We start from the raw sequence: 26,972 nt of genomic DNA, 5'->3' as shown, positions 1-26,972 counted from the left end.
CATATTGATATGCATATTATGAATACTGTTGTAAAGGCTTTGTATTCATGTGGGGAAAAAAGAACAATATAATTAAAAAAAAATTGTTTTCATATATTTGATAAATTCTGCCACCTTGATCCGCTTCCTGGTCCGGTTAGGTTCAAGGCAAACTGGCGACCCTGACCGGCCCGATTTGCATGACACAGCCTCATTTCAAAGCGAAAGTAGCTATAGCACTGCCTACGTGGCTCGATCTACCGCAAGGGCATGTCCCATGGCTCCGAATACCAATGACAGCGAAAGGTAAAGCTAAATTCAAACTGTTACAGTTTAAACATTTACTTAATATACCAACGTATTATAGGATCTTAGTTAGGATGTCAGGCGTGAATATCATACTCATCACGAAAACAAACTATTACGTGTTCCCACTATGTAGTGTATATATGTAGTAAATTAATCAAGCAAATGACGTTTGATTACACATGAAAAGTTATCACGACAGTAGGGAATCCATATAAAAGTCCTGTTTAGACCCGGTAATCGAGTTTTGTCGGCCTATTCTCGATCAGACTACAGAATCTGTATGACGGAACCCGTGCCCAGTAACTGAGTAGGTTTAGGAACGTCGAAGTTTATCATAATTCGAGAATATCTTTCTGCCACAATATAGACCCTGATTTTTGTTGATGTAACGTTTAGGTGCTAAATATCGCTCCAAGGAACGGTTAGGTTGCTTGTAATATTTGTTTTGTTCATCCTATATGATTCCATCCGGTGTTTGTTCGACGTCTTATGTATGATTTTACCACCGCTTTAGGTGTATTATCTCCCTTTGATCACCTGCATAGAGAAATGAACAAAACGCCAAGCATCGTCATACGAACGCTAACCAATTCTGTAATGTAAAAGACCGAGACTTTTTTTTAAACCGAAGAATTTTGGATTTCTTATATATATTCAACCGTTTATTGTGATAAATGAGTATTTAATTTCGTAATGAATTCAATGCCATAGTAATTTTGTCTCTTTGGCAAAATTATTTACGAAAATATTTTATATATTATTATTAGGTTCTTATCGATTTCCTAATGGCATTCTCATGATACATTTCTACCCATTAACAATTATTGATTATGAACTAATCCATAGTAGGACCAATACACAATAGAGTACAAATTTTGAAACATATGAGAGATAAAATCATGAAATATATAAAGTTCAAGGTATAGATATGCCTTTTATTATGCAAAGTCATGGAAACAGCTATAAAAATGTATCTGCTTAAGCTATCTCCATAGGAGATTTTAAGGTTTTGTTGTATTTCTCCTTTTAATAGTCAGAAGAGTCCTTTTTTTATGTATGCAGATATAGTCTTGTCCCTGGAAAGGCCAAAGTCACCAGAGATTATTCTGTTCAAGTAACAGGCCCCACAGACAACGCCTTGAGGCATGAGTGTCCTCACTTTTATTTCTATACATTACATACTATAAAGCTGTTGATAGAAATTCTTTGAAAAGAATCTTTATGATCAAAGCTACACAAATAATAGGATTTATGACACATTGTTTCTTCTTTAGATGGAACACTGCAGAGGGGAGGTGTTCAGCATTCATGGCAGAAGGGGAATCGGGATGATAGTCATGATACTCCCTCCACAGTGCACAGAGATCAACTCGGGAGACCAACTGTGTACAATGATCTTGCACTCTGCCCATCACACACTCACAATATTCCCTTGAATAGGACCTTCTGGTATTAAAAGTCATTAACTGCAAACTGGAGATGTGTGACCCTAAATCCTCCAAAGACTTTGTTCCTCAAGCCTTGACAGATACTGAACTTCAACTCCAGGCAGACTATGGCCCTCAACCCCTAGCAGACACTGGCCCCCAACCTCATACAGACACCAGCCCCCAACCCCAGGCAGACACTGGCCCCCAACCTCACACAGACACTAGCCCTCAACCCCTGGCAGTCACTGGCCCCGAACCTCATACAGACACCAGCCCTCAACCCCTGGCAGACACTGGCCCCCAACCTCATACAGACACCAGCCCTCAACCCCAGGCAGACACTGGCCCCCAACCTCATACAGACACCAGCCCTCAACCCCAGGCAGACACTGGCCCCCAACCTCACACAGACACCAGCCCTCAACCCCTGGCAGACACTGGCCCCCAACCTCATACAGACACCAGCCCTCAACCCCAGGCAGACACTGGCCCCCAACCTCATACAGACACCAGCCCTCAACCCCTGGCAGACACTGGCCCCCAACCTCATACAGACACCAGCCCTCAACCCCAGGCAGACACTGGCCCCCAACCTCACACAGACACCAGCCCTCAACCCCTGGCAGACACTGGCCCCCAACCTCATACAGACACCAGCTCTCAACCCCTGGCAGACACTGGCCCCCAACCTCATACAGGCTCCAGCCCTCAACCCCAGGCAGACACTGGCCCCCAACCGAAGGCAGATACTGACCCTCAACCTCATTCAGACACTTGCCCCCAACCTCATACAGACACCAGCCCTCAACCCCAGGCAGACACTGGCCCCCAACCGAAGGCAGATACTGACCCTCAACCCCATTCAGACACTTGCTCGAAACCCCAGGCAGATACTTGCTCTCAACCTCAGGGAAAAATGGACCTGGTACACCAGGCAAACACTGATCCCCGTTCACCCCGATATGCTGATCCTAGGCCTGACACAGAGTCAAGCAGAATTCTAAAGTTTGATGCAGTTTTACTATTTGCAGAAGAGGATTATGAGCTGGCACATAAAATACAGACTAAGATGAATGACATTGTATTGGAAGATGGACAGAAGGCAAAAGTATGGTTATATGATCATCCACAGTTTGGGGCTGTAATTCCTGACAAAGCCAGTGAAGTGAAAAGGAAATGTAATATCGCCTTTGTATTACTTACAAAGAATACAAACTCAGACCAGAAATGCTGTTATATTTCTAAAGAAGCAGCAATGGATGCTTGTCTTGGCCAGGAAGATCCTGAAAGTCCACATATTGTATTCCCTCTGCATACCAAACCTAAGAGTGAGCGTGATTATGTCATTCCTAAAGGATTTGTAAGTTCAGACCATTATGACTGGTTTGAGCCCTTGCCTAATTGTGAGGAGAAGATTAAAGTCCTGTTTGATCATTACCGAAAACCTGCTCACCTCCGATCAGGACATGGCAGTATTGGTAAGTTGTACTGTACTCTACTCTACTGTTTCAGCCTTCATGATTGTCCAGCACACATTGTTTTCACTGGAACTCCTCAAAGCCAACAATGCCAGGTTGCATAGCATCACGTGGGGAAGATTTTCAGATGATATAACTCGGCATTTGTGTTCTCTGGTATATACCCGATATTGACCAGTGAAGTATTTCTGTATTATAAGCACCTTGCTTCAAATACACTGTTCGGTCATTTGCAGGATTTGGAAGGCATGTGTACCATAAATTTACCGTCAACATATATGTTCCAAATCTTTTCATGTTTTTAGACAAGGTGCTCATGATATTTGATGCACTTCGTGAAGTAAGACCTGTTTTATTACTATAAAGATCTATATCATAGATCAAATCGTCTTCACAGGTGCCGCCATTTTGATTGAAGCTTTTGCAAGTGATATGAGAGGTGGAATCTGATTGGTCAAAAGAAGGGACATAGACGGGACATAACTCGTAATAGCCACTGGTGGCAATACGGTCGAGCCCAGAAATTAGTCTAGTTCAGCAAGGGTGGACTTTCACAGTCAGTTAACTTCCTTGCCTTGGGAAGATGATAATGACTGTGTATTATAAATTGCCACAATATGGGGGAATGATTTGCATGGTTTTTTGTTGTCTTTTCCAGGAAATCAGAACCAACAGAGCAGTTTGGATGGAAATGCCAGTGACAACAAAGTCAACTCTGCTGCTCCAGAAGAAACATTCCAACTAAGGCGAATCAAGGGTGAGTGTCCAGGATTTGAATGTTTTGCCATAGAAGAAAGTGGAAAGTGGAAAGTGGAATTGACAAAGTGAAACCTGTCATTATTGTCAAGTTTGGATTTTATTTGTCTATCGTGGGGATGAGTGATGTTGTTAAATAATTCATGAAACAAGACGTATCCCAGCTATATCAGTCCAAGTTAAATACAAGCCTCTTAAATACATATTGAAATACCTATTTATGGTCACTACATGACCATTTTGTTTGTTATATTAATTTGTACCCAACACAGTCATGTTCAACACATATTTTAAATTTTGACCCTGCTCTTATATTCTGTAGAAGTTCACAGAGATCTGTAGATAACAGTTTAAATGTCAACAAACGTTTGCAAATGTTGCTGTCAGCATTGATTTTGCTATAGAACGTCCAAAGACTGGTCAATAATTACTGGCAGACAGTTTGCTAAAAATATGTATATACTACCACCAGTAACAAAATGTGATAAAATAAATACCAGAACTTGGAAACAAGGTGTCGGGGAAAATATGTCACAGTTGCAAATGGTCAAACAAACGAGATGCAGAGGATCACAATACACGTATATAAAATACAATAACAAGTTTATTAATTATCTGCCGAACTGAAAACATGTACATGCTTGTAGGGGCACTGATCTAACGCAATTCCCCGGACTGGTTGTTGCCTTTGTTATTGTTTTTTCCCCCGTGAGTACCCGGATGATACGCAACGCAACTGAGCGTGACCAGAGACTGGGCTACCGTCTGCAAGGACAGCTAAATAAACTTGGAGACTGGAGGCAATATTTGTTTTACGCATTTTTGCATAAACACTGATTTGTAAACCGTGATCTAAAAAGATTTCGACAAAGGGCGCATGTTAATTAATTTCTTCAGCCTAAACTAACAGACAAAAAGAACGGCGGAGCTCTTGGATGTCGTCATTTGGAAATACCCCAGATGGTTATAGTCAACACTAAAACAAGTATCCATGCAGTGAAAGCATTTTCGGTTTTCGGATTGCGTCGATAATACGATTACTACTCCCTTGTTGTCATGCACGTTTTCTCGCATAACCCTACACTTGTGTATTTGTCGTCATTCACTTGATGCTGAGTTAATGAATTTATTACAGGTACAATTAGTGGTAGCACCACATAGATTACCTGACAAAGGTTCCCATTTGGCATTTATTGTGTCTGGGGTAATTATTCAATCTAAATACAGGTTTGAAGTGAGGTGAAATGTGTGTTATGTAATATGCACGTGGCAGACCAGCAAGAGGTGAATGATCAGTTGATTTACTTTTTTTTGTAAATCAACGGATCGTTCCTAGTCATCAAAGGATTAACAGAAAATACGTTGATTGATTATTCACTGTTATCTTGCACAGTGGATATGTCAAAAGTGAGTGTTTACATGTCTAGGTTTACTAAAACAAAGGGAATACACACATATCCTTGCGTGAAGTGCCGATGTAAAAACAACATACTTTGTTCAAAGGGTGAACTGATAATACGTTGATTGATTGATCATTGTTATCTATCACTCAATGGATTTTTTAGGAACCGTGGACGTTATGAAAATAGTTGTGGGCTTTCTCAGCTGACCCTTGAGACTTGACACCTATGTGAAACACCTGAAACAATCCAAGTGATCAGTTGAGTAACGAACACGGGTTATAATATCCCGAAACGATATATATCTTTTAAAATATGTGATTGTTACAGTGACATCGAATAGGTTTCTTTGTACAGCTGCAGACGAATGGGATATTGTTCCTTTGTGTGGATATTCACGGATAAATTCCTCGAACAAGGAAGCTGCCTAAAATTTATACACATAAATTTGGTAGGTTGTAATTATGGTATTTGCATTTTGTTTTCCTTCATTTGCTGTAGCATTGAACCGATTCGTCCTTGTTTCTCTACGTCTTGGTTGGGAAATTCTTCAATGCGCGATATACGTTGTTTTCAAGCGTGTATATATTACCGTCAATTTGTAAAATGTAATTCTCTCAGGCGATTTATAAAATGTGTAAATATTTCAGTCATTTTGACTAAAAAATCCGTCCAGATTGATTAAGGCGATCAAAAGGGCCTACAAACATCACAACAGATTATTATGTAGGATTAGAAGCCAAACAACATAGAAATGTACTTTTCAACGTAACATTTTCAGTCTCTTGGTGATGACATTAAACATCAAAATGTTTGGAATTCGTTATCATAATAATACAGATGGAAATGTTTTTCAGTCACTTTGTTAATGACTGAATATTTAGGCGATGAATAAATTTGAAAATGTTACACATTTTGACAGTAAAAAATATACACACTATCAAAAAGCAATGCTCAGGTGAAATATTTACTTTGTGTTGCAAGTCAAAATAGTGTAAACGAAAATCGCAAAATTACCAAGCAAGTGACGTATCAAAACTTCGTCACCATTACCGATGCTAACCACAAAGATACCTACATTTCCTTATTATCTCCAAAACTGTATTTCATTTTGTTGATCAATGTGACCATATGCCCTCTATATTACTAGCCATACAAGTGACTAATGCGCTTACGAATGGCGCAGCAGAGGTCGCGAACTAGTCTAGATTTCTGCTATACATCCGGGTTCTCACTGGGAAAAAACAATAACAAAGGCAACAACCAGTCCCGGGGAATTGCGTTAGATCAGTGCCCCTTTAAGTTCTTGAGACTTGATACCCAACTGTCAACTGTACTGGAATCATCTTTCGCGTGGTATTATCTGAATATTCTGGCTTTAGGCTCTAGTACTTGTCAATAACTCAGACATTTGATATACCGGTATGTAAACTGTTGGACCAGTAAAACTTTTATGATAAACTTTGAAGCTAGAAAGTGTATGAACTTGGCTAAAACTGGAACTGGCTCCATGTGAACAATACACTCCAGAAGTCACAGGACCCAGAGGGCATACTGAGGAGACCATGCCTCATACAACTATCATCCGTGGTGTAGTGGATATAGGGCATATCTGACCGGAGAGAGAAAGTACTGTGATTGAACTAAATAATGTGTCATCATAAGCAGAAACAGACATGCAAAATTTCAGCATCCATAGTTTTGCAACTTCAGAGAAGTTTACATTGCCAAATATCCACCATGAAATAATTTTAGACCAAGGTATGTCAACAGTTGTGTGTTTTTAAATCATGCCTGAAATAATTTCCGAGTCTTGACATCACATCACCGATTCAATTCTCAAACCAAAACAATGGACCTCCGCACAGTGTTAAGCTGACAACGCAAGCGCTGCACAGAGTAAACTGGCTTCAGCCGTGTTTCTTATTATAGGCAAACTGAAGAGAAAGCTTGTGTAGTTTTCTTATGGCAGAGTTACAAAATACTAATTGCCAGCTTGGTTAGATTAGAAGCAAGTGTTTATCAAAGCCTTGACTACAATATAAATATGCCTCAGTCGTATGAAACCAATCACATTCCCACCTAGAGTTCCTTGCAGCCAGCCAGCAGAGTACTTCTCTCACATGGTCACATCTTCCACAATCTGTTCGTGTGTCTTTCATCTGTTTCTACACATTTAGATAAACATACGTCATGAAATGTTTAACTTTCATTGTGAAAATATACTAAAACGTGAAAACCTATTTCCATTTGCATATTTATCCATCATATCTGGTCATTGATCCCTTTGGAGAGCTAGCGATATACGGTCACTTTGTTGTGCAAAACTTTATTGTCATGCACCTCAATATCGCAGTCGTAGTAGTAAATTGCTATTATTATGCAAAACAATATGTAAAGTGCACTGAAAGGTTTGAATTAGGCACGCTCCTCTGTTCTTATTTCAGAATATGTGCATTTCTTTACAAACAAGAGAAAAGTCTGGTCACATGATAAGCTTACAAACCCACTGAAACATAAATGGAATAAAGCGAGCAGAGCTGAATAAGCTCAGGGTTATCAGCTATTGTTTACAAACAGAGATTCAGAACGGTCAACGTCCTGTCTCTTTAACACAAAAAAAATAAAGGTAAAATCAAGGTTCCTATATATAATATCGCAAAAAAATGATAAGACATGGAGTCCCTCTTCTGACTACAAAAGCCACATTTCACTACATTATGAAGAAAATGAAGGAGATGATGTCTACAATGAATGAAACAGATGATAATCAAATAACATTACATAACCTCACTTGCCTTACAGTAGGATGAGCTAAGGATGCATTTTTGTCTCTGCAAGCATCTTCTCTTCTGAAATTGGAATGTATGTTTCTTCTTTTCATGACGTCATATTTTATATGGAAGTAACTATAGGATTTAGCTCAATGGCTGGCCCACACTGAAGCAGCAGTGTGCTCTGCATTGGCAGCAAAATAATCATGTCATTAGCTACCAAAACATCAGTGCATATACATAAAAAAACCTTGATCACTCAAGAAGTAATTTGTGCTGGTTTTTCCTTGTCCCACAGGAGATATAAAATTATGGATGCAGGATGTTTGTTTCACTTTCATATTTATTTGTCTTCTCCATTAGAAATATATGATTATTGAGACATTCTTCTAAGGCATTTCACTCTCCATCACATTTGGCAAGGTTTTCATTGGTTCTACTGCATTATACAACCAGCATTCAGGAAACAAAAAATATAAATGCCCATTTTAACCTTTAATGCTATTAAGGTTGTTTTTTTAAATGCTGGTGTGATGCGCAACTTGAATATAGGTTTAAATATTGGTGTGTGTCGGCCTTTAGGTTCTGTCATAGGTGTTAATGTAGAAATATTTGAATATATCAGTTCCAACAATAACTTTTGTTAAGTGACTGTTTTTAAAAAAGATTATAAACTATTTGACTACACATCCAGGTTAGCAGCACTGCTGTGGGAGAGCTCATGTCATTATCCCCCGCCCCAACGAAGTTGGCGGGGGATATAGAAATGGGTTCCGTCCGTGTGTGTGTGTGTGTGTGTGTGTGTGTGTGTGTGTGTGCGCGTGTGTGTGTGCATGCGTGTGTGTGTGTGTGTGTGTGTGTGTGTGTGCGTCCCGAAATCGTTTCAGGAGCATAACTCAGAAACCGTTAAATATTTCTCTACGAAACTTTGCATGTCTATCAGACTCATGCTGAACTGGTGCCTTTTGCTATTTAGGAATTTTATAAATTTTTATTTTTTACGTTTCCATGGCAAGTTGGATTTATGTTCTATAAGGGTGCTGTTCGTTTCCGAAGCGTAACTCAAAAAACGTTAAATAATTTCTTACAAAACTGTGCATGTTTACCAGACACATACTGAACTGGTGCCTCTTGCTATTTAGGAATTTTATATATTTTAATTTTTACGTTTCCATGGCAACAAGTTGGACTTAGGTTCTATAAGGGTGCTGTTTGTTTCCGGAGCGTAACTCAAAAACCGTTAAATACTTTCTTACAAAACTTTGCATGTCTACCAGGCACATACTGAACTGGTGCCTTTTGATATATAGCACTTTTAGAATTTTTTATTGTTTATGTTTCCATGACAACAAGTTGGATTTAAGTTTTAATATAGGATTGGTTTACTTAAGTAGTATAACAAATAAACTGTTAAATATTTCCTTGCCAAACATTGCATGTCTATATATAAAGCGCATACTGAACTAGTGCCATTTGATATTAAGGAGTTTTAGAAATGTTTATTTTAGAATTTCCATTGCATCTATTTTGACATGGGCTAACAGAAATGTTGGGTCAGTTACCTTGTTTGGGACCATAACGTGTTAAAATGTGCGGGGGATATAGATGACTTTTTTTAGAAACAAGATTGTCATGAGCACAGTCCAAGGAAATGGTCCTCGTTATGTGTATACGTTTTATCCAACATATTACGATTAATGTCTAATCTTTTTAGATCTTTCTGTTTTGAAGAAGCATCAAAATAGTCTTTAGAATCGATAGTCCTTCTGTTCAGCTTTCTTGTTATGTTTCTATCATGTGTTGCGAAAAGGTAAGGATACTGGGAGGTATTTATCCCCCCGACATATAATGACTGGGGGATATAGCCGTCTGTCTGTCTGTCTGTCTGTCTGTCTGTCTGTCTGTCTGTCTGTCTGTCTGTCTGTCTGTCTGTCTGTCTGTCTGTCTGTCTGTCTGTCTGTCTGTCTGTCTGTCTGTCCGTCCGTCCGTCCGTCCGTCCGTCCGTCCGTCCGTCCGTCCGTCCGTCCGTCCGTCCGTCCGTCCGTCCGTCCGTCCGTCCGTCCGTCCGTCTGTAATCATTATTTGTCCGGAGCATATTTCCTAAACCGTGCAACCTAGCTACACAAATCAGGCAGTAGTGCCTTTTGCAATTTAGAGATTTTTAGAATTTTTTTATTTTTGTCCTTTCCATGGAAATATGATGAAATTAGGAAATTTGAGGGTAGTGCTCTTGTCTGGAGCATATTTCCTAAACCGTACATCCTAGCTTCCCAAAACCTGGTACACTTAACAATCAGGCTCAGTAGAAGTGCCTTTTGCTATTTAGAGATTTTTAGAATTTTATATTTTTGTCATTTCCATGGAAATATAATGAAATTTGAGGGTAGTGCTCTTGTCTGGAGCCCCAATGCTGGGGTCATAATGACTGATGCTCAGGAGGGTAGGTCCTATACTCGACTGCCCCAATGCTGGCCCAGGGTCATAATGACTGATGCTCAGAAGTGTAGGTCCTATACTGGACTGCCCCAATGCTGGGGTCATAATGACTGATGCTCAGAAGGGTAGGTCCTATACTGGACTGCCCCAATGCTGGGGTCATAATGACTGATGCTCAGAAGGGTAGGTCCTATACTGGACTGCCACAATGCTGGGGTCATAATGACTGAAGCTCAGAAGGGTAGGTCCTATACTGGACTGCCCCAATGCTTGGGTCATAATGACTGATGCTCAGAAGGGTAGGTCCTATACTGGACTGCCCCAATGTTGGGGTCATAATGACTGATGCTCAGAAGTGTAGGTCCTATACTGGACTGCCCCAATGCTGGGGTCATAATGACTGATGGTCAGAAGGGTAGGTCCTATACTGGACTGCCACAATGCTGGGGTCATAATGACTGATGCTCAGAAGTGTAGGTCCTATACTGGACTGCCCCAATGCTGGGGTCATAATGACTGATGCTCAAAAGGGTAGGTCCTATACTCGACTGCCACAATGCTGCCCCAGGGTCATAATGACTGATGCTCAGAAGGGTAGGTCCTATACTGGACTGCCACAATGCTGGGGTCATAATGACTGAAGCTCAGAAGGGTAGGTCCTATACTGGACTGCCCCAATGCTTGGGTCATAATGACTGATGCTCAGAAGGGTAGGTCCTATACTGGACTGCCCCAATGTTGGGGTCATAATGACTGATGCTCAGAAGTGTAGGTCCTATACTGGACTGCCCCAATGCTGGGGTCATAATGACTGATGCTCAGAAGGGTAGGTCCTATACTGGACTGCCCCAATGCTGGGGTCATAATGACTGATGCTCAAAAGGGTAGGTCCTATACTCGACTGCCACAATGCTGCCCCAGGGTCATAATGACTGATGCTCAGAAGGGTAGGTCCTATACTGGACTGCCACAATGCTGGGGTCATAATGACTGAAGCTCAGAAGGGTAGGTCCTATACTGGACTGCCCCAATGCTGGGGTCATAATGACTGATGCTCAGAAGGGTAGGTCCTATACTGGACTGCCCCAATGTTGGGGTCATAATGACTGATGCTCAGAAGGGTAGGTCCTATACTGGACTGCCCCAATGCTTGGGTCATAATGACTGATGCTCAGAAGTGTAGGTCCTATACTGGACTGCCCCAATGCTGGGGTCATAATGACTGATGCTCAGAAGGGTAGGTCCTATACTGGACTGCCCCAATGCTGGGGTCATAATGACTGATGCTCAGAAGGGTAGGTCCTATACTGGACTGCCCCAATGTTGGGGTCATAATGACTGATGCTCAGAAGTGTAGGTCCTATACTGGACTGCCCCAATGCTGGGGTCATAATGACTGATGCTCAGAAGGGTAGGTCCTATACTGGACTGCCCCAATGCTGGGGTCATAATGACTGATGCTCAAAAGGGTAGGTCCTATACTCGACTGCCACAATGCTGGGGTCATAATGACTGATGCTCAGAAGGGTAGGTCCTATACTGGACTGCCCCAATGCTGAGGTCATAATGACTGATGCTCAGAAGGGTAGGTCCTATACTGGACTGCCCCAATGCTGGGGTCATAATGACTGATGCTCAGAAGGGTAGGTCCTATACTGGACTGCCCCAATGCTGAGGTCATAATGACTGATGCTCAGAAGGGTAGGTCCTATACTGGACTGCCCCAATGCTGGGGTCATAATGACTGATGCTCAGAAGGGTAGGTCCTATACTGGACTGCCCCAATGCTTGGGTCATAATGACTGATGCTCAGAAGGGTAGGTCCTATACTGGACTGCCCCAATGTTGGGGTCATAATGACTGATGCTCAGAAGGGTAGGTCCTATACTGGACTGCCCCAATGCTGGGGTCATAATGACTGATGCTCAGAAGGGTAGGTCCTATACTGGACTGCCCCAATGCTTGGGTCATAATGACTGATGCTCAGAAGGGTAGGTCCTATACCGGACTGCCCCAATGTTGGGGTCATAATGACTGATGCTCAGAAGTGTAGGTCCTATACTGGACTGCCCCAATGTTGGGGTCATAATGACTGATGCTCAGAAGGGTAGGTCCTATACTGGACTGCCCCAATGCTGGCCCAGGGTCATAATGACTGATGCTCAGAAGGGTAGGTCCTATACTGGACTGCCCCAATGCTGAGGTCATAATGACTGATGCTCAGAAGGGTAGGTCCTATACTGGACTGCCCCAATGCTGGGGTCATAATGACTGATCCTCAGAAGGGTAGGTCCTATACTGGACTGCCCCAATGCTGAGGTCATAATGACTGATGCTCATTCAAGCTGCTTCAAATCCTGGTGATGCTCACTCAATGTACATGTGGCGTTATATTCTTGAAGTGTGCTCCCGATGGTTGGGCATGTAAGCAGTGTCTATTTAACAGGGAAGTGTACACGCAAAAATCACTTTCTTTCTTATTTGAAACAAAACGCAATTTTGGATTTCGTTAACATCATTGTTTGAAAATAAACACTCATTTTTCGCACAGTGAAAGTGAGAAGCTCACAATAAGTGTGAAAATGTTATGCCATTGTGAGGCCCTCGTTTTCCAAGCTAAACAGGCCTGAGTTATCCCCCTTAGATTATGACGTAATTGGTGCCAATTTAACTGGGTCCCTGTCTAGTCTCATTGCAACAGATATCAAGTTCCAGTTTATGTTGAGACGACATAGCATCCGATGCATTGTCTGATTCTCAAGAAGTTCCCTTGACCCATCAAGAAAGTGTAAAACCATACGTTTATGAACCAACACAAGCCAGTTTTGCGGTTATGGAAAGATGAACATGAAGAGGAAACAAGAGAAGACCCTCACAACCTGTTGTGTCACCCGACCCGACTCAACATCTCCACAATCACCAGTGACACCATGGTAAGAATAACACTTTGATGTGTGTGTACCTATATGCTCATAATTACATTTTCAGAAGCGGAAACATAATATTCCAAGAGATATTTGTCACGCCTGGTAACCTGTATTTCACACCAGCACCAGCACCTGCTGGACAAAACCTACCCTATTGTAACAGTAGATCACTCAATTGATGAGTTTAGTGTCAAAATCAGTTAGGCCTATATTTAATATTATGATTATTGGTTGTTCTGACAAACATTCAAAGAAAATTCAGGTAAACTATTTATAATCTAGCATTAGGACATCTTTTGCAAAAATGTTTACAAACTAAAAAGATTTGAAATGTCAAAAGTATAATTAATTATTAAACACAGTGGGTTGTTGAATTGAGTGGACCAGAAATATGTAAAATGTTTACAAAAAGTTCATTTTCTGTCACTATCAATATATAAAAATTATCCAAAATACTATAATTAAAACTTGTTGAGAATATATACAAAATATTTGTAACTGTAAAAAATTTATTTTTAAATTCGGACCTCTGGACAAAACTTATTGGGCGAAACATCTGTAAGCACCCCCCAAAACTCTGTCCTAACTGACTGGAAATAATCACATGCAGATCTACCCCATAACCATGATAAGAACTAGGATGATGTTTTTAATAGTTTTTATCGTTCATATATCATGGATGCTATACAGATGTGTGTTCTTAATGTTAAGGGCGGTCGGGTAGCCTAGTGGTTAAAGCGTTCGCTCGTCACGCTGAAGACCCGGGTTCGATTCCCGACATGGGTACAATGTGTGAAGCCCATTTCTGGTGTCCCCCGCCATGATGTTGCTGGAATATTGCTAAAAGCGGCGTAAAACCATACTCACTCACTCACTCACTCTTAATGTTAACATACCTTATATCATGTGGTAAAAATTCAATCTCCATAACAGATACAGTATGTGGTATTGTTTAATTTTGTGTTTTCACTAAACATGCTTAATATGCATTAATTCTGTTATATATGTATATATATATATATATATACTAAAAATATTGAACCATTGTGGTCATTAGGATCATTTATGTAAAATTATGTGATATAATACATATTAAATAATATATTATTATCCTGGTGCAATAATGTTACAGGTGTGCTTGTTGTTACATGCCCTGAAATCTTTGTATAAATTCTTTGCTCAGTGAATGTAATGTAATGAAGTTTCCAGGATTCAAATACTCAAGCAAATTGGAAAGACATGTTTATGTGGTAAGGGAAACCCTAAACCCCACAATCAAGGAATGGGTAAATCATATAATTCTTTGGTGATGTTCACTTCAGCAATCATCTGGAATGGTTTCAGACTAAATAGGTTTTGCAGTTGAAACTACCATCTTCCAGTTCCGATTTATGAAGTATTCAATTAATATTTTATATGAACACATGAAATGATTTTAGAATACATATATGATTTACTTCCGTCAATGACAGAAATTTTCACTTGTTTATTCTAGACTGGAGCAACAATTTGTATTAATTATTGACTTGTCTTTGGTTTTTTTTATTATGCATTTGAAGATCTATCATTCAAAACAAACAAATCTGACAAGTAAAGTACATCTCCAATACCATAAATGTTTATTTGCGAGACAGTTATGTAAACATATGTAACTTGTAAGGTTATTTTATTAAATAAGTGATACTGAATCATGTCCACAATATTTCAATAAGTATTCAAGCCAACAGTAATAAACACACCATGTCAACATGATAGAAAACTATAAAATGTTTTGGTTATTATTGAATTATTAACGTGATATATTTAAGAGAAATTACCGTATGCATATGTCATCATTGTAAATTACTCCTTACAAATGCATCGCAGCGGATTGAATGACACAAATACATATTTAAATGGTATGATATTCTTGTAATGTTTTGTTTTGTAAGACTAAAAAATGACACTTTTCATTTCAGATTCTATCTACACCTTGTAAACCAGATGTTCACTTTTGGGGTTTGCAGAAATAGTTGAAGAATCAGAGGAAAGTTACTGTAAATTTGGACATTAATGAGTCTCCAAATTAATGTGACTGCTGACCCCTACCAAAAATGCGATTCAATATCAATGCGACTCCCCCACCTAATCCCCAGTGGAATGATGCATATCCTTACCTTTATAAGTTTCTGTAATACAGGGTGGGTGATGCTGGATGAGGGAGTGTTAGCAACGGCGAAGGCCGGGGAAAAAGGTTCTGAAGAAAACAGCACAAGCGCTGACTAAATTGCTCAGTGGCCAATTGTTAATGTAAAAGTTGACCATTTCAAAAGTACAGTTCTCTTGATGTCTGAAGCTCTGTACCTCACTGGACACACATATTTTATGAATTGTAGCTCTGCATGAACAAATTTGCACACAATAAAAATGGATCTCAACACCAGGACTTTCTTCTGCTCTCCTTTTCGTGAACACCTGGTATCATCACAATTTGGTGGTGATTCCTTAACACATCTTCATGATATAGTCTCTGTTTTTACTTTCTATGTATATGGAAGGTTTTTGTCACTTTTATTTTCTTCCATATGATCATTCCAGGGACCTGAAAAATAAGACTTTTATTTTGTTGAATTTGTCAAAATAACATGTACACTAAGATATTGTAAAAGTAGGTGGTAATGGTCATCAGGTGTGTAAGGCACGTCATGCTTACTTTAGGCCTCACTGGGTGCCTGAATACAAATGTCATCAGTTTACAAAGCACTAATTGTATCAGATCTATACTTTTATATGTCATCCACACTATCCTTTAATATGTCATCCACATTACACTTCTACATCAAAAGACAATCATGTTACAAGATAGAATATAACAGATCTACAAAATACAGAAATTCCTTGTCCATAGTATTTACATTGTGTGATTATTCATTGTCAAAATATTATTTTGTTACCTCATACTGTGAAGCACGGTGTCCCCATGTTTCTGGTGTACACTGGACAGCGACTGTACACCATGACGTACTGAGGCTCTTCTGGGTACCTGTACCCTCTGGGCATCAGTGTCTGGTAGGACTTGCTTCGACACTACGTATTTGAAAGATACAACATAGAAACATTGACACTTCTGTCATCTATATCTCTCACTATCACAAAATAAAACATGGTAACATTATTTGTTCCAAATATCAATGTACTATAAATTGTATATGTATGTATTTGCATCCAACATGAAATATGAGGACAGACCATTTCATATTCTAGGGTGGTGGGTGGGCTGGGATTTTGTACAGAGACTGGATATTTGGCACCTACAAACCAGCAAAGCCAGATATATCTTTTTAAATAAATAGTATAAGCCTAAATAAATAAACACCATGTTGGAACAATGTATTTTTGTGGCTTTTTGCTTCAACAGTCTGACATATTATAATTATGCATGATTATTAAAGAATATCAATGTGTTTAGATAATATAATTTGTTTCACTGTATCATTATGAAGTTTAATAATTACCAAAATGGGATGATTTGTGTCACCTCCAGCTTTCGCTGCCCTACTAGCTGTGTATGTGTGTGTAACAAGTGAGCTTCATGGCTCGGTTCTTTGGATGAGCTCTCCACATACTGACTGCCCTTGGGCATTGAGGGGTTGTGATTCTCAAAGGGGTTGTGATTCTCAAAGGCATTGTCCCCGCTTGTGAACGAGAATGGTTGTAAAACTAAAAAAAGCCATGGAAATTACTCAACACACAACTTTCTCCAACACAATTACATGAATTAACAGCAGACTGCATTGATCAGCAGATCACTGAGTATCGATATAACCAGGAAGCGAAACCTGTGAACAAGACAATCACGGATATTTATGATATTTTATCTAGAGAAAATATGAAAAAATATTACTTTAATCCTGCTAAAACACATTCCTTAAATACTACTGTGATTTTATCTGTTTAATAACTATACGGCAAACTTACCTGAGTTACTTCAACTTTACGGTATTTGTTTACAAAAACAGCCGAGTCAGGGTCTTGATGAAAATGCTGTCCCTTTAGCCCATTTCAGTGTAAGAAGGGTACACCATCTGCTTCCGATCAGTTTCAGAAACATCTGGTATAATCTCTCGCGTAACATGAAAGCAACCTAGCATGATTTAATATGCACATCACAAATGAACGAATAAGCGCAATTCATACAAAGGACCCTTCCAACAATCGTCGCAAATCTGACGGTATGTTATCCATGAATTATTGTCTTCTCAGTCTTGATTTTGGAAAACTAAATATCTTTAGAGTAATTGTGCTTAGCGTTGTATTTTGAACAGCGCACACTGAACAAAACAGTAAGCTGTGCACCTGAGAAGATATTATCACACACCTGTACCTACACCACATGAAATGGGTCTAATAAAGTCTTTTGACATCATTCCTTTATCAATTGGCACCAGTGACGTGATATTGCAAGGGGCATAAGCCATGGTGTGTTTATTATGGAAATAGAACTCTCAGTAAATGTGAAAAATATGAACCGATTTTATGAATAAAATAATTTAGTTACTGGTGATATTTGTGTTTTTTTGACTATGGAACTACTTGGTAAATACTTTTCATGATGAAAAAGTACAAGAATTTTTTTTTTATTTTTCGTGTGAACTTGCCCTTTAAGGTTGATGCTCAACCACAGGTTTCATTGTTAAAGCTGTAGCTTTGCTTGTAACATGAGAAACATGGAAGTGCTCGTTTTAGTGCAGCTAGAGGCATAGGTCTAAGTTGTACTGTATTTGACAACATCAGGGCTCAAATATGAATTTAGATAGATATTGGTCAGGTGTTTGGTAAAGTCAATATGGTTCCTGACAAATGTTTTGGGTGGGAAAGTTTGGGTGCATTAAGATAAAGGGTTGGGATGCTTCTGTTTTTTGCATGTATAGCAAAAACCTTTCATGTTGAAGAACATTCATTTCCATTATCTTTCCCAGAACAAACTCGCTCGATTCTTGAGGAGTGTCCTACACTGTTCTGCCCAACCAGAGCTATCAGGGATGCTCGAGAAACACTGAAGAAGGAAGGGTCAGTTTTCCTTGTTGGACGATCAGGAGATGGGAAAACATACAGTGCATACCACATCCTCATAGAACTGAAGAAGGAAAACCCATCCTATGAGATATACATTGTGTCCAAACCTGAGGATATGGAGCATATACCACCCAAAAACTCTGTTGTATTTATCGATAATATATTTGGTGCTAGCAGCTTTTCATCTGTTCTTTTTGAAAAGTGGAGGGAGTGTTTTAGATATATGGAGGGTTATGTTAAAGCAGGTCATATGTATTTTATTTCAGCTTCACAAAACCATGTGAGAGATGAGTGCATGAGTCAACTGGACAACCTTCCCTTACTGGCTCACATCATTGATATGTCAGATGAGTATTGTTTAAGTGTTCAAGAAAAAGAAGCCATGTTGACAAAATTCCTGCACCATTATAAGGTCACTATGACTGAAAAAGACAAACAGAAGGCTGTACATTCAAAATTGACTTTAGGCTTTCCTCAGTGCTGTAAGATGTATGTGATGAACCCTGAAGCACAAGCACATGGACCAACATTCTTTGAAGGATCATTCCCCTTTCTCAGCAATCAGATCAAGAAACTGAAGTCAAGTGCAACTGATTGTGATAAACATTTGTATTTGGTTCTTGTAATGGGTATTTTTGAAAAGGGAAAAATATCTTTTGAAAGGTTTGACCCTTTTTCAAAACCAAGTGAATCCCAAATCACTCCTGAAGTCATAATGCAGGTCTGTGGTATTGAGAAAAAGATAACAAAAGATGATGTGGTAAGTGCCTCACACAAGCTGTGTAAAATGGGATACCTAAGATGCATTGAAGTAAATGCCTTGTATGTGTTTTCCCATCAATCTATCTATGATGCTGTTGCTGTCATATTTGGAAAAGTGTACACACAACAGATTATTGACTTATGTCCTTTAAAATTCCTTTTGGAACATACGACAGTTTCAGATGGGAGTCAGGTGGAAAAAATGAGTGTTATAACTGTTAAATCTGAACCTCTCATTAAAAGAATAATAACAGAACTTCAGCGTGGAGAATTCAGTGTATTAGGGCTTAGTGCTCTACAGAAGGAACCATTTGTGACTGAACTCTTTTTTCATGAATTGTTTTCGCAAACAGTAAAGGATGTATTGGACAATTTTCCTATGGCCCAAAAACTTGTGGAATCATATATTCTATACTTTTTAACAGCATCAAAGAAGTATACAATGTTCATGAAGAGGTTTCTAGAGGCGTTAGAGAAATTCCGCAAAGATAAAAGTGTTCAAGATACCGTGTGCTATAGCCAAGTTAGTGCTCTATCAAAGATAAGAAACAGAGCATTGCATCAAATCCTAGAGGGATCTTGCACTGCTGGGGATCTTATAATTTTTGGGAAGGTGTTTTCAATGAAAATGATAGCACCCTGTCAGCAGTGTATTTTGAAAGCAGCTGATAGTCCAGTGGATCATCCTGATATAATGACAAGGCTCCTTTTGAAATTGTCCTTAGAATATGGTACAATGGAAAGAGTTGTAATCTCACTTATTGAGAAAAAAAGACCAAATACACTGAAAAGGATATCTAAATCAATCACATGGAATCTTTTTAGAGGAAAAATAAAACAGAAAAATCTGTTTACATTAGCTTGCTTAAGAGGAGATTTTGAGATGTTTCAGCTGCTCACGGAAATGATTGGACCACCATATTTGAAACAAGACCTTTTGTTTCCAGCTGTAAATGGTGGTAACATGGATATTCTTGAAGCCATAATTACAGAAGACAATGTAAACATTGTGGACACTCATGGTAGAACTATTCTACATCATGCCTGCATGAAAAGGCAAGACCTTTGTGAATTCTTGATTAAGAAGGGAATAGACCAAGAGGTAAGGGACAATGAAGGAGCTCAAGCCTTCCATAGAGCATGTCAATATATGGATGAAAAATCCATTAGCAATCTGATAAATCTTGGATTGAAGGTGACAGTTACAGTTGATGGAAATAAACGGTTGTCTCCCCTACATATGGCTGCTAACAGTGACAAGGGGGCATCCTTGGTTGGACTATTACTGAAAGAATGTTCTGAAAGAAAAGACATGATTAATTTCTCAAATACAGACGGACTGACACCATTACACATTGCAAGCAGGCACCCTCATGGCAGGGACTTTATCATTGAGTTGATGACGAGAAAAGCAGACCATTCACTCAAGGACATGACAGGAAAGACTGCTTTGCACTGTGCAGCAGCAGAAATGATTCTAAGTAACATTGTGGCTCTGATAGATAACAGTGCTAATGTTAATGCTGTTGATAACTCTGAAAGAACACCGCTGCACCATGTTCTTGACAAGAGAATTGAAACCAGAGATGAAATGGAAGCACAAAGAGACTCAGTTGTGCATCTGCTGAAGCATGGTGCAGATGTTTTGCTTGTTGATAAGAATGGGAATACAGCTATGCATATAGCAGGGCTTTGCAACACCCCAACAGAGACATTTAAAAAACTCACTGAAAAGCATGTATCATTTGACCTTAATAATGATGGTTTTTCAGCTCTTCACCTGATGTTTATATCGAATGCATCGGTTGAATTTGTGACACAGTTGGTTGAAAAGTACCCTAAGTTACTTAAAATCAACTCCAAATCTGGAGAATCAGTTCTGCACATTGCCCTATCCAGTTTCGCACCATTTAATATGTTCAGATTGTTGACAGACAAAATTCCTTGTGCAAGAGAATCAGTTGAATGGAAGAATATTAAATTTCAAGCCCTGTTTCGATATGAATCAGAGGAAGTGATTTGTTTCTTGGAACAATGTGCAGAATATTTCCCCAAACCAGCTCCAGCAGATCTCTTGCATTTTCTCTGTGACAGCAATATGTCAGATGAGTCCTGGACACGCGGAATGGATTGTCTAGAAGTGGATAAATCATCCCTTTCTCGAGAGAATGTTCAGTGTCTATTACACAAAGTTTATTCATCAGCAGCAAAGATTGCCTATCTTGTTGAGAACGGGGCGAATGTAAATGCCAAGGACAGTAAGGGAAACACACCTTTACATGTTTCAGCAGCACAAGGAAGTCATGAAGGAGTTGTGGCCCTATTGAAGGCTGGTGCTGACATCAACTTATTCAATGACAATAAAGAGACTGCCCTTCACATGGCTTTGTTGGGTATTGAATTGGATTTTCAGAATTATAACCCATTTACCATAGACCCCATGTTTTTATTCTCAGGTGTACTTGGTGCCCAGATTCATACTGACATGGACATGTGGAATAAGCATTCAAAACTCCTTCTGGAACAGAAGTTCTCAGCTCCTAAGAATGACAGCCAGTCTTTGCTTGAATTACTGGTAGAAGCTGGTGGAAATTTGGATATGACAACAAATAATGGATTTACCTGTCTCCACTTTGCCTGCTTGAGTGGGGATAACATTGCAGTGAGTTACCTCCTTAAGTGCATGTCACCTTGGCTTGCCAATCCTAAGGAAAAGAAATGTGAGGTTATGAAAAAAAGCAAGGGGGTAGATCAAATTGACAGAGAAAATAACATTCTTTTCAAAGAGAGTAATGATGGCATGCTCCCAATACACTGTGCTGTGATAAGTGGTAACCTGGTTGTTGTGAAACTGGTGACTGAAGCTATGAAAGCTGTGGCGGGTAAAAAGCTAGGTAAACATTGTGATACTAGTCAGATTAAACAGACCAAGAAACACAAAACAACATACCGGTATGTACCTGTAACTCCAAGAATGGAGGGTAAAGGTAAACTGGTTAGAGCAAGAAGTCAAGGAGTGAGCCCCTCTACGATTGGAAGTGAACAGTCAAAGACATGCAAGAGTCAATCCACACCAAAACCTGGTTACAGTGATAGTCAACAGCCAAATCTCCAAACGACTATGGTAACTCATGAGAAAAAGAACAAGAAAACACTACTTCAGTATGCTGTTCAATTCAGCACTGTTGATATTATGCAGTTTCTTTTGAAAGAAGGATGGGATTTGAACCAAGCAGATGAGGATGGTAATACACTCTTACATTATGCAGCCAGGTGTAATAGAAGGGAAGTAATGGAGTATTTGATCAAAAAAGAGCTTGATGTTAATTGTTTCAACAAGGAAGGTTTGACACCATTACATGTTGCAACAGAGAGTCATCACAATCAATGGCAATGCATTGAACTGCTACTGGGACATGGTGCTTGTGTCACTGATTCTACACAGAAGGAGAAGAGAAACCTCTTACATCTTGTATGCAAAAACTCACCGGTTTCGCTCATAGCATATAGCATGCATATTCTTGATGTAGAAGTTAAATATTCATTAACATTGATGCCACTACCATGGTTACTGATTGAGAAAGGCTGTGATGTGAATGGCAAAGATGTAGACAACATGACACCTCTCCACTTTGCTGCAGAGGCTAATAACGCTGAGCTGGTTGGCATCCTGCTGGAAAATAATGCAAACATTGATGCTGTGGATATTCAAGGCAGAACACCGCTACATATAGCACTACAAAATTCAACTGCCTTTCATCCTTTCATTCGGTATTCTGCTGCTTTACTTTTAGCACAACAGGATGCTAACCCTCATGCCATCGTCCGCTGTGGCGAGACACCCATTGATATACTGATGGCAATGGACAAAAGTATAATAAAAATGAGTGAAGACTTACAGAAGATCTGCCAGTTGTTTAAGATCAGAGAGGAAGTGAGACCAACCTAAGAGTACCTTCATGCATTGATCTTATTTTACCGCTTTGTTCTTCCAGTCATATTAGAATAATTGTTTCATGACATTTGGGATGTTGTGTTTCTAAGCATTCATGCAGTTTGTCTCCTTTAGAACTCCCAAGACCGATGCAGTGGTTGTTCAGCAGATTGGGATGAGGGTTTGGTGTAATGAGTTCATGATGTTCTCCTCTGTCACTCCCTTTTGAAACTTGCGTCCTTTATCATTATGGACCCCAAAAATAAAAAAAGTAATGTCTTCATTTTATTGAAAAACAGTAAACTACATTTATAATGAAACACGTTTATAACAAACTGTTCTTTTGGTCCCGTCCATTTGCCATATATTTTATCATATAAAGTTGATTGACATAACGAACACCCTCATAAAGGATATAGCGAAATCACCTTGCGGTCACGTCTGTACTCTGTCAACGGTTATATTTAAATGTATAACAAACTGTTAATCCCTGAGCTGAGCTCGTCATGTATCACCAATCTGCCTATCAAAACATCTGAGGTCAAAACGCTGCTTTTCAAATCGTCAATAAACAATTGAAGGAATGATTTACTCTTAAGTGGTGATATCTTGTCCGCAAATTACACCCTCCATTATCAATAGTAGCACATTGATTGAAGTGGATATATTCTGTACATAGCACACTTTTGTTATTTATTGAGTAACATGATGTCAGACATCGTAAAAGATGTCTGAAGGTCGAAATGCGTATAACAAATGACGGATACAACAAACTAAAAATTAGTGGTCCCTTCGAGTTCGTCATAACCGTAGTTTACTGTATATGTATATTGAACATAGCAACTTTGCAAGTTTAGGGCAATTTATGATTGTGGGTTTGAATTCCGGTTCGCCCCTGCCCTTGGGTTTCACAGAAGTGATAAACGTCTTAGACCTGCTTCAATTCTGGCTTTCCTCACCCGTTCAGCTTGAAACGCCATTATATAACTGGAATACTGTTAAAAGTGGCGTTAAACCCAACTCACTAACTCACTCACTCATGGTGTCAATCACTGGACTGTCTGGTCCAGACTCAATTATTTACAGACTGCAGTCATATTGCTGGAATATTGCTGAGTGCTGTGTTAAACAACAAGAAAACACAGAAGGTGAAATTAAAATGTGACACACACCCTATCCCCCTTTGAAAAATCATTATATTGAAGCTTTTAATTTGAAATGTGACATCCCACTTTGAAAAAGCATTATCTTGAAGATAAATACATGTACCTCAAATGTGACACCCCTCTCCCCCTTACAAAATCATTAACTGAAATTAAAAAAATTACATGTTTTATGTACTTTAATCATGGGTAAACTAGGTATGTTGAAACATTCTGCATATCTCCTATGCATAGCAGCAATTTGCAGATTAGATAATATTGTTTCAGCTTATTTTTCATGTGGACATTTGGTCATAACTTTATGTGTATGGTATGCATCCTCATAAATTCAGGTATGCATGTTTGAATGTCTTATAGCATGTTGATATAATCTTAAGCTTCCATGCAGTGTGAATGCTCAAAAACTGTTCAAAAGCACTTTGATTCGCAATGTTTCTAAAGTAACTATAAAATGACAAACTTCATAAGCTGCATAAGTATGGAGCCATGGCAGTCAGGATGGATGATTACATGTTCCTGAAGTGTTTCTGAATATCATCTCCATCTAATTGTTTGGAGTGATCATTTTGTTATGACATTTTGTGCTTGTCTTATATTATATCACCTGTGGACTGCCAAATATGAGATTTCCAATGAGGTGTCTGAGGCAGTGGCTGCATATTCTGTAGTTGTTATAGTGCTCAATACACTTCACACACAGACTCAATATTCAGCACAAAAGCATCCTGACAGTTGCCTCATGATACCATAGTCACACCCAGATGAGAACACTCTCTTGCATTATTATAATATTGTGATATAAAATTAAATTATCTATAAAAAATGGTTCTTTTCAGTGTTGTGGCTTAAGCCTGTGATAATGTTAACTATGTTGTACATATTAGTCTCTTAATATATGCAGCCTCTGTGAGAGGTGGCTCATCATTTTGCTTCGCTGTAGTTTTTTGCGAAAAGAATTATTAGAATGCTGCACATAACTGTCCATCCATTCATTCTTGTTGGCATGTCTGTTAAAGAGCGATTCAATTTATAGTAATGCTTCATGCAATTAGCAATTATCTGGACTAGTAAGCTCACAGATGCTGTGAATGAAGCTTGTTTCAGAAATATAATACATGTAGTTGCTTACACAGATAAACCCATGTAGGTCTCAAAATAGGTCTCAAATATGTATATAGTAGTGAATGTAAATACCTGTAAATATCTTCCCAATATTTAAATAAGTAGTAACATGTTTTACCTCATATTTGACATACTTTATTAATATTCTGAAGTGTTTCTTATCTACACTTTGTTAAACATACTAACCTAATTGTATGTCCTGTGTTTTTATGTATACAATTCAATAACCTGTACATAGTTTGAGTATAGTTTTTAGATGCCTTTGCATCTTAAATCTTATGTTTGTAAAGTCACACATATGTAATGTTAACATGCAAGATCATCATAATAGTTTCATACAAAAGATTTCAGTTTATATTAAACTAGTGATTTAGTAAATATTTAATGAAACAGCAATTGTATAGCTATGCATAGTTCATGATGGCAATGATTGAACAAATACACTCAGGCTACTATTTTATTTGGCTTATGGATCTGCTAACACTAAATACTGAGAATATGGAAAGTAAATGTAAAAAAATATAAAAAATTAGAAATTGTTCATCACTGCTGACCAGAATAAAGAAATAAAAGAATAAAAATATATTTATATATTTGCCATCCAAACTTGCATTTCTCACCCCTCCTTGTCATTTATAACGCAGTTAAAACTAATATGCAGTTCACAGAGAATAAATGTCATGTATCTTTAAGTAGTCTAAAAGAACTAGCTCCATTGTCACAGTTTTAAAGGGCAAAGCTCATATACAGGTGTATGTCATGTCAGAATTCCATATGCCAACTTAATTTTTTTAATTTTTTTATTTCCCCCACCAAGCCTGTTTGTTTTTTAAAACCAATAAACCAAACTAATAAATAAGGAGGCCTTATCTGCTTTGGGTTTTAATTGATATGCTGGTATACACTTGGGTTTGCTATTAGAGGCCATCTTTGAGGTGACATTTGGAGGCTTCAAATACAATTTGATATTGCCTGTATGCTTTGATTTCATATTTTCTTACATTTTCATTGACTTTCACAAAACTTATTTTTTTATGGAATTTCTAAAAACATTTTTTTTATGGCAATTATCCTGGCAAATTGACAGGTGGACAGTTTTGTCAAATCTGCTGCCTAATTAGATGCATTCCTTTCATCAGTAAATATTTGTTTTGTAATGAAATATATTTTTTTAACAATTGTAGAACATTCTCTGAATGCATATATTTTTCTATGTTGATGTTTGTTTTGAGATTGTATATAATGTGATTAAAAGCTCAATGTCATTCAGAAGGTGTTTGTTATTAAGAATGCTTTACATTTTCCAGTGCCCATTTATAATGTTGCACTGATCTGTTATGTCTCCCATTGTCCTGGCAGGAAATAGTGTCAGCATGCCCGTCTGTCTGTAAATGGTTTCCCTAGCATAATGTATAATATTTCGAACATCCATGAAATTACTTTGCAT

At 38.7% G+C, this 26,972-nt stretch overlaps 1 protein-coding gene across 1 annotated transcript; it reads left to right on the top strand.

Annotated features, from left to right (window-relative positions):
* The first annotated feature begins 201 nt into the window (after nt 1-201).
* Nucleotides 202-26,790, top strand: LOC124149872. Its single transcript, XM_046521703.2, has 4 exons — nt 202-285; nt 1,563-3,196; nt 3,855-3,953; nt 18,448-26,790. Exons 2-4 carry the CDS (start codon nt 1,768-1,770, stop codon nt 23,253-23,255), a joined length of 6,336 nt encoding a protein of 2,111 aa, XP_046377659.2. The 5' UTR covers nt 202-285; nt 1,563-1,767; the 3' UTR covers nt 23,256-26,790.
* The last annotated feature ends 182 nt before the right edge of the window (nt 26,791-26,972 follow it).

This window comes from Haliotis rufescens, unplaced genomic scaffold (genome assembly GCF_023055435.1).
Source record: "Haliotis rufescens isolate VD_foot unplaced genomic scaffold, xgHalRufe1.0.p SCAF_4, whole genome shotgun sequence".
Lineage (NCBI taxonomy): Eukaryota > Metazoa > Mollusca > Gastropoda > Lepetellida > Haliotidae > Haliotis > Haliotis rufescens.
The sequence above is the reverse complement of the archived record's forward strand: the minus strand, read 5'-3'. Positions and strand labels throughout refer to the sequence as shown.

Bases quoted from the DNA above. Each gene is read 5' to 3' on its own strand.
- LOC124149872 (XM_046521703.2), top strand. From the start codon at position 1,768: ATGTGTGACCCTAAATCCTCCAAAGACTTTGTTCCTCAAGCCTTGACA. The intron at 3,197-3,854 runs GTAAGTTGTACT...TGTCTTTTCCAG, and splicing joins ATCAGGACATGGCAGTATTG to GAAATCAGAACCAACAGAGC. The intron at 3,954-18,447 runs GTGAGTGTCCAG...TATCTTTCCCAG, and splicing joins CCAACTAAGGCGAATCAAGG to AACAAACTCGCTCGATTCTT.